The 8,709-nt window shown below is 39.7% G+C and overlaps 2 protein-coding genes across 2 annotated transcripts; one reads left to right on the top strand and one right to left on the bottom strand.

Annotated features, from left to right (window-relative positions):
• Window positions 1-1,155: 1,155 nt before the first annotated feature.
• LOC106741333 (dynein light chain 2, cytoplasmic) lies at window positions 1,156-3,547 on the bottom strand. Its single transcript, XM_014613181.1, has 3 exons — window positions 3,206-3,547; window positions 2,040-2,160; window positions 1,156-1,398 (listed from the first exon to the last, which is right to left on the bottom strand). The coding sequence occupies exons 2-3, from the start codon at window positions 2,145-2,147 to the stop codon at window positions 1,237-1,239; spliced, it is 270 nt and encodes an 89-aa protein (XP_014468667.1). The 5' UTR covers window positions 2,148-2,160; window positions 3,206-3,547; the 3' UTR covers window positions 1,156-1,236.
• Window positions 3,548-4,880: 1,333 nt separating this feature from the next.
• Window positions 4,881-8,708, top strand: LOC106741329 (lysosomal aspartic protease). The gene is made up of 8 exons (XM_014613174.1): window positions 4,881-5,106; window positions 6,279-6,526; window positions 7,077-7,195; window positions 7,360-7,559; window positions 7,635-7,757; window positions 7,864-8,011; window positions 8,151-8,243; window positions 8,333-8,708. The coding sequence occupies exons 1-8, from the start codon at window positions 5,045-5,047 to the stop codon at window positions 8,492-8,494; spliced, it is 1,155 nt and encodes a 384-aa protein (XP_014468660.1). The 5' UTR covers window positions 4,881-5,044; the 3' UTR covers window positions 8,495-8,708.
• The last annotated feature ends 1 nt before the right edge of the window (window position 8,709 follows it).

Raw genomic sequence — 8,709 nt, 5'->3', positions numbered from 1 at the left:
TATATATATATATATATATATATATATATGTGTGTGTGTATTTTATTATATATATATATATGTATGTATAAGTACCATAATATGGAGTGTTGAATATTACATAAAAGATAGAATTTAAACGGGCAGAAAGATGATATATCTCTCTCTCTCTCTCTCTCTCTCTTTCTGGAAACGAATACTTTTCTTCCCTAAGTATACATCGCCTCGAGATAAAACGTCTTGCGTAGTCTCTGTGCACAATATAAAAAATTGTGAAGGTAGCAATGAACGAGTCGAATGTTATTATTTAGTAGCATGTTAACTTTATATCGAAATAAAGTGTTATTAGAGTATTACGTGTCAGACGGTGTCGCACGTCGAGAGATTGAGCTTTCTTTTTTTCTTCCATTCGATCATTTTGAAAGTCCTTAAGCTAAACCGAAAATGTCATGCTAAAGTAAATAAATCAGTTATGATCGTTGCGCGATATATAAGAGACGACGATGTTTGTTCTCAAATAATAATATAAAATAACGGCCGCAATCAATCACGAGCGGGGTTACATTCATTATTGGCGATTACCTTACTCTCGCATTTGCGAGAATCAAGCAAAATACTTCACTTGCGAATCCACCTAACGCGAAGTATGTATTTATATATATATATATATATAGTGCACTTAATGTTCTTTTTTGAACACTATTATTAAACAATTATGCTAAAATTTGCTAATTTAAAATCGCCAGTATTGAACTCAACCGTTTTGCATATTTACCTAATATAAAACAAGAACACAACAAACTTGTTGGCATACAAAATACATTTTAACATGTAAGGTTGTATGTCATCTTCATTTTTTTTTCTTCATTTTCCAGTTCGTCTCCCTACCCTTCGGAGCTTTTCCACAGAATTTATCCGTGTTATCTCCCACTTATTTAACGATGAACAATATTTAAGTCGGAAACGTTCACATCTCTTTCATCGCTCATTTATCAGGCGCATGCATTAGTTTTAAAAGGAATTTTTTGTTATGTATACATACACATACTGAAGGTCCTTTTACACATGACGTGGTGATTTTAAATGTACTTTTTTTTCACGTAGTGAGTGAGAGGATGGGGAAAAGGGAGGAAAGGAAGGAAGGAAGGAAGGAAGGAAGGAAGAAAGGAGGGAGGAAGGAGGGAGGAAGGGAGGGAGGGTGGGAGGGAGAGGGGGACGAGAGGAAGGACAAAGGAAGGATGGAGAATAGAAATCAGCTTATCCGCTCTTAAACAGGAGAATGGCTACCTGACCCAGATAGAAATAGATAAAATGTCTTGTTTCGTGCGTCACATAGCTACCGAAATTACGTCCTACAATGCAATGCCACGTCGGATTGTATTTCTTGTCAAACTCCTTCTTGATAAATGCTGCAATATCCTGAAAAAGGCCAATATCAATATAAGCAATATACAATATTAATGGTAAAATCAATAATGATATTGATCTAACAATTTCACCGGCTATATTTCATAATTTATATAAGGACAAGGAAGAATAAGGAAGCTTTTGAAAGCTAAAATCAAATTTTACACGATTTCAATAATCAAAATGTTTAAATGTCATTTGCTTCAAAGTTCTCCATCTTATACCACCAAGTTCTTAAAAATGAACAAATCCTTTAATTTATATTATTTCAAATTAATACTTGATATTTCTATTAAATTTTTAGATTATAGATTTCTTATATACATGTGTGCGTGTGTGTGCATACATGCAACTGTCGTTTTTTATCCAAATGCAGCTCTAATTAGATAAAGCATTATTCGAATATACATTATGTGTTTGATACAAATTATCCTCCACTCCAATGGACCATTTAAATCAAATTTTATGGGTACCCAATTATAGGATAAGTGCCCATAAAATATGGTTTATATCATCATTGTCATTGGATAAGACACAATAGAACAAAAATTATCTAAGTATCTATATATACTTTGATCACGTCTTACATACTCTGAAGAACATGCTCGATAATACTAATAGGTTATCTAACATATTCATATAAAAACACATACTTTTTCTATGTTATATTTTTCAAGTGCTTGAGTAGCACAGTCGACAGCATCCTGCTGCATCTCCTCTGACATGTCGGCATTCTTGATTACAGCCTTTCGGTCGGACATCTTTTCTGTTGTCCTGGAACACAGAGAAAACCACAGTCATACTACTATCGTCCAATGAAGTACACTTTTAACGTGAATATCACAAGAGACAACAATCGAGCGCGCTTTAGCGAGATCGCGATAGGAGCTGTATATTTGTAGACACATAGGGGGAATCGTTAAAGTGAACGATTTAAAAAAGTGGCGCGATTTAAATAAAACGCAAATATAAACCGACGTGATGTGTCTCTTTTATCTGGATTCGTATCACTTTCAAAATAAACAGCTTATTTATAAATGACATTATCGGAGTTTAGAGCCGATCGGAGTTAAATGCCACGCAGGTGAAACACGCCAATTAGTGACATATCGACGCGGACCTCGCCAATGCGGCGCGTTCACGCGTACGCTATGAAAAATGCGACTGAAATCGGGCGGATAAACCTGGACCGCGAGAAGCGCACAACTTTGACAGTAGCGTGTACGTCCAACGCCGGCATGACAATACGGCGTTAGTTACGTTACAGCGCTAGCTCTAAGCAAGACAGATAGAGGTGGGGGAGGGGGGGCGAAAAAGAGAGAGAAAGAGCGAGAGAATTCTATCGCTACCGCGAATATCGGTGCGAGGCACAAATAGAGAACAGGAGAGTGAATGAGTGAATGAGTGAGTGAGTGAGTGTAGGAGAGAGAGAACAAAGATAGAGCAAGAAGACGATAGAAAAAGAAGGGGGTAAAAGAGACAGAAACAAGCGCACGGTTAAAGGGGGCGAAACGCGGGAGGATGGTGTTTTGTCGATATGAGACAATAAAGAAAATGCTAATTCGGCCGGCACGCGAGAGCCGCGCGAAAGTGGGTCGCCGCAACGATGCTCGTCGTCGAGCCGACGACGACGGTGGTGACGACGGCGACAGTGCTCGTCGTCGTCCCCAAGCTGCATTTGACGCAAGTCCAGAGAGCGCGCTCGGACTGATCCCGGCGAGGATCCGGGCTGCGGCGGCCGCCACCACTACAGTCGTCGAGAACGACGATTCTGTAATCGAGTGCCGCCGCATCTCCAGCGAGACGCTCTTATCTCTACCTTGTCTCGTTGACACTCTCTCCGGCGGATCACAAACGGGCTCGCCCTCCGGTCCGTGAGTGGCCGCGAATACAACGTTATTTAGCGCGCGCGTTGCAATTCGTGACGACGGCGGAGACGCGACGCGTGATCAGACGCTGCTGGACAACGTTGGTGCTCGTCCCGGTGATGGTGATGATGACGATGACGACGACGATGATGCTGCTGCTGTTGCTGCCGCTGCTTCACACTCGGGGAAATTTTGCGCTCGCTGGCTCCTGCGGGCCAAGAGAGAGGAACGATAACTCCGCGGCGAATCGGGCTCGGGACTGCGAGTAGTGCGGCCAAGTCGCGCGCGACACCGGCCTGCGATTGGCCGACCGGCAGGGTCTTCTATCAGCGTCTTCTATCGTCCCGGCGTGCACCGCGCGAGCGACGCGCGAACAAACGAAACGCGCGAACGGACGAAAAGGCAGCGAGCAGGATCTCCGCGCGAAATATGCAAATGAATCCCGACAGACGCGAGAGATCACGCGGGGAGTTCTGCGCGAATTTTCCGCGCGTCACATTATCTACTCGCTTTAAGCAGCGAGATGAGCGTGCGATCGAACGTCCACGGGACGAGAAATGAATGAAAGTATGGAGGCATCGGCTAAAAATACTAAGCACCTCGGGTTATTAATAAAAATAGATAAAGAGAGCGAGCGTGTATAAAGTGGAAGGTTGCTCGAGCAAAGTTGAAAAAGGATCCCAAGGTTTCTAAGGAGGATGAATTGATAACCTAAACGATAATTCAATTATCTAAATGATATCTCCTGAAAATAATACTCGATGGTTCTACGTTTATCTACGAAATAATACTTCAAAACCTATCGGTATTTCTTCTCTCTCAAAATGAACACAATTATTATATACCTTGGTAGCATAATTCATTGGCGATGCATTGATCCAATATTGGAAATACATTGGTTGCTCTATATAAAACAGCCAAATCTGCAAAAGCAGATTAAAATCTGTTTTTGCAGATTTGGCTGTCTGACTGGTTTTATATCGGACATTCATCCAATGTATGCTAACCAATACTGGACCAATGAATCGCGCTACTAGGATATCGTTCCTCTCGAGGTGTAAACGCGCTGTACCAAGAGTTCCATAAATGCAGAGAAATAAAATATAAGCGATTCGACGAGCTGCACGAAGCATCGGTCTCGTTAAACTTCAATCGCGATAAGATAATTCGATAAGTGGCCAATCTTCCCTTATCGCCGATGCAACCTTCGTACGAATTTCCGCAAGTTCAACATCTCAGCCGACAGTGATGCTTCGTTTCGTCGTCGCCAACGTCGTCTCGTTCAACAATGTCATGAGCGAAATGCGGTTTCGCCCCACAACAATGCGCGAACAATGCGTGCTCACGCGAGGCGCTCCTCATTCATTAATCACTTTATCTATTTCTATACGTCGGAAGCGACGTTAAGGAAAATACACGCGGAAAGATATTTTTGGGCTTGATTGATGAAGAAAGTGCTCCTTTATCTGCATCTTGCCGATCGACCGTCACTTCCGTCCGCCAATCGGCGCCAGTGCGTTATCGAAAAAGCGGCCGCGCGATTGGCCAGCCGATTCGAACGATTGGCGCGGCCGCCGCGCTCCCTCCTAACACGCAGCGGTATATATAAGCATCACCCGTGCGTCGATAAACAGCTGTAGCGAGCTGCGGTAGTCGGGAGCGCTGGTAGTCAGTCAGCTTGTTGTCTCGTGTCGTCGTCGTCTTCGGTTGCAGGTGCGGACGGAAATCCGACGCCCGAATTGCGTCGTGGCTCTTGAACTTTAGCTTGGCTCGTCGAAAAATTTCGAGACATGTTCCGCATTCTCGTGACAGTCGTCGCACTCTTCGTGCTGAGTGACGCGAAGCTTCAGAGGTGAGTAGCGATTGTATCGGTATCACGTGTCGATTACGGATTACTCGACAAAAAGCTCGCGTTAAGCTAGGTATCAGGAAATTAAAATATAATGAGTTGGACTGAGAATTGTGACTCGGCCAGATTTGTCACGATAGGTAAAGTTTCATTCTTCCTTCGGTTATTCTCGGTCTAACGAGATTTGTTCTGATATTCACGGGCTTTGCTACGGTCTTCGTTAATCTTCGTACCGACGTAAAAACTGCGTGAATACATACGTTCGAAAATTATACAACATAATCTTCGTTTCCGTTTATCGATGAAGAAGAAGAAATATTTAATCTTGTCAGGACAGACGATGTGTATATATATATATATATCATGAAATATATTTATCTGTGAGTCTAAGAATATAATAATGACTCAGGTGTGAAAATAAGATTTTTTTTTTTTTTATAAAATTTAATAACGCTCTATCGAGAAAAATTCGTGCTGAAAGTATTTAAAAGCGATTTGCGACGATTTGTATTTACAAAAAAATGCTTAAGCTATATCTGATGTGCCCTACCCACAATGTAAACAAATGAGTTATGGGTAGTGTGTTTCATCTAATCTATTCTTGGTTTAATCGGCTTATATTCTGCATCTTAAAAATTTGTCTACTTTATACCAAATATTATTTGATCCCAGAGATTGTGTATTATCTTCTGTTATTAAAAGCAATTGTGTGTTACATCTATCCTTGCCGAGTGGATCCTAAAACGATTTTAGATAAACAACCTAGAACGATTTTAGATAAACAACAGATAAAACAATATTTTATATATGTATGTATGTATTGTATATGTATGCATATAACACAAGTTATATTGCATTTATGTTGCTGAGTGGGACATTGTAATATTGATGTTATATTACTGTTACTTGGTGTTTGCCGAGTAATTTAAAAAGAAAAAAATCATCTTGAATTTTTAATTGGACAAAATTTTTATTTAATATAATCTTAAATATAAAAATATATTTAGCTCTTATATCGTACAAATAATAGGTTCCTATATCTGGAGCAAAGCTTAAATACACACAGTCTTCCTTTTTAAAGAATGACTCATAGTATTCTTTGTCTGAGGCTTGCCAGTGTGAAGATAATTATATTTATGTATGCATATATGCGATATTTTTAATGTTTCTTTAAGGATCCCATTGCACAAGACAGATTCTATTCGAAAAACTTTGAAGGAAGTTGGCACTGATGTACAACAAGTCCGTTTATATGGAGTTAGTACTCCTACGCCAGAACCATTGTCTAATTATCTGGATGCTCAATACTATGGCGTGATCAGTATTGGAACTCCACCGCAGGAATTTAGAGTGGTTTTTGACACAGGTTCTTCAAATCTCTGGGTGCCATCCAAAAAGTGCAGGTTGATCAACATTGCTTGCTGTAAGTATTTTGGTGTCTTTCTATTTACTCGATATTTAATTATTAATATATTTGTATTTATATAAAATATTCGTTAATGCTTAAAATTATAATTATTTGAAGTAATTGGTTTCAGCGAAATGATTATACATCACTTAAAAAAATTAATCATACTAATCTTAAGAATGTTCTATTTTATATATATATATATATATTTCTCAAATAAAATCTTTAAAATATATTTAAAATTGAATGAATATGTGTACTTAAAAAAATTGAGATTTCTGACAAACTAAATATTAAAGAGGCAAATTCCACTGTAGATTTATTTATGCAGTTTATCATTCTCTCTCTCTCTCTCTCTCTCTCTCTCTCTCTCTCTCTCTTTTTCTCTTTCTCTTAAGATATAAATGACCTTTGACATGACAAGATAAAGTTATGAATCAAAACGATGTGTTCATCCGAGTATGTCTGATGAGTAGTAAAGTGATAGACTGTTTATCCAAATTGTTAAAAGTATTCACATCCCGAATAATCTTCGATATTATTACTTTCACTTTGTGTTTTACAGTGTTACATCACAAGTACAACAGCAGGAAATCCAGCACGTACCAGAAGAACGGTACTGAATTCGCCATTCGTTATGGATCTGGCAGTCTGTCTGGCTTCTTATCTACTGATGTGGTCACTGTGAGTCACTCGATAAAAAGAGCAAAATCGATAAAAAATAAATATCTAATCGTAAACCCTTTAATCTATCTAATAATAAACCGTAAAGTGTTCCCTACATATTATCGGTTTCATTTACTCTAGAAGACAACTTGCGATATTTTGGTCACTGATATACTCTGTAGGTAGCTGGGTTGAATGTCCAAAGCCAAACATTTGCGGAAGCCGTCAAGGAACCAGGTTTGGCCTTTGTCGCCGCGAAATTCGACGGTATACTAGGAATGGGTTATTCTACGATATCCGTCAACGGAGTGACTCCTGTCTTCTACAATATGGTGAAACAAGAATTGGTACCGAAACCTGTTTTCAGCTTTTATCTCAATCGGTACTCACTACTTCACTTAATTAGCCGAATCAAATATTGGCTTTCTCTGAAAATAACAGTATAATCTATTCACAGCGATCCTGAAGCTGAGGTGGGCGGTGAAATGTTGCTGGGTGGTTCCGATCCTGATCATTATGAAGGCGACTTCACGTATGTTCCCGTTAGTCGCAAAGGATATTGGCAATTTGCCATGGACAGGTACGTAACTACATTTCCTAAATATTAATTATTATTATAATATTGTCTAAATTATGCGCGCACACACACTCGCGCGCAAGTTGTTCATGTTGTTATTATGTCGCAGTATTCAAGTAGGTAGTCAAACCGTGTGTGCGTCTGGTTGTCAGGCTATCGCCGACACGGGCACCTCTTTGATAGCTGGGCCAGTCGACGATGTCGACGTTATTAACAGAGCAATCGGAGCTACCCCTATTATAGCTGGAGAGGCGATAGTAAGTAAACGATCGATTGAACATTCACTAAGTAAAGTTACCATCACACACTTTCTATAAAAATGTCTAGCATTTCAAACTGCATATAAAGATTATTAATACCGAAACCACTAATTTTACATTTTGCTTTCATCTAAAGGTGGACTGTAATACGATTGATCAGCTGCCCCCCATTGAATTCACTTTGGGTGGTAAGAAATTCACTCTCACTGGTAAAGACTACGTTCTTCAGGTGAATAAAATGAATCTTGATTCATACTTCAAATTATTGCAATAATTGCCGTAATAGTGATTTCACACACACGTTTGAATTCTCTGCAGATCAAGCAGTTCGGCCAGACAGTCTGCATGAGCGGCTTCATGGGTATGGATATTCCTCCACCGAACGGACCGCTATGGATTCTAGGCGACGTGTTCATCGGCCGCTACTATACCGAATTCGATATGGAGAACGACCGGGTGGGATTCGCCGTGGCGAAATGAAATATTGATTTTGCCTCTTTCCAACATTTACCGTTAGGAGATCAAAGTGTGACAGTCTCGATATGAAAAACTAAATAAGATTTATTTAGCATGACGACTAAACGCCTATGCTTATTGCCTTGCATTACCTGAAGGACATCTAGGAAGTATAATATACTTCGGTGATACTTTGTAAAACATTGTTTGAATAAATATGCAGTTGATATGTCCCATAC

Source organism: Dinoponera quadriceps, unplaced genomic scaffold (genome assembly GCF_001313825.1).
Source record: "Dinoponera quadriceps isolate SergipeBrazil2010 unplaced genomic scaffold, ASM131382v1 scaffold405, whole genome shotgun sequence".
NCBI classification, from domain to species: Eukaryota; Metazoa; Arthropoda; class Insecta; order Hymenoptera; family Formicidae; genus Dinoponera; species Dinoponera quadriceps.
This window is presented reverse-complemented; position numbering and strand designations above follow the sequence as displayed.

Coding starts and splice junctions, on each gene's coding strand:
- LOC106741333 (XM_014613181.1), bottom strand. CDS start 2,147: ATGTCCGACCGAAAGGCTGTAATCAAGAATGCCGACATGTCAGAGGAG. Junction 1,399..2,039: donor AAAAATATAACATAGAAAAA/GTATGTGTTTTT, acceptor GGCCTTTTTCAG/GATATTGCAGCATTTATCAA.
- LOC106741329 (XM_014613174.1), top strand. CDS start 5,045: ATGTTCCGCATTCTCGTGACAGTCGTCGCACTCTTCGTGCTGAGTGAC. Junction 6,527..7,076: donor GTTGATCAACATTGCTTGCT/GTAAGTATTTTG, acceptor TGTGTTTTACAG/TGTTACATCACAAGTACAAC. Junction 8,244..8,332: donor GTAAAGACTACGTTCTTCAG/GTGAATAAAATG, acceptor AATTCTCTGCAG/ATCAAGCAGTTCGGCCAGAC.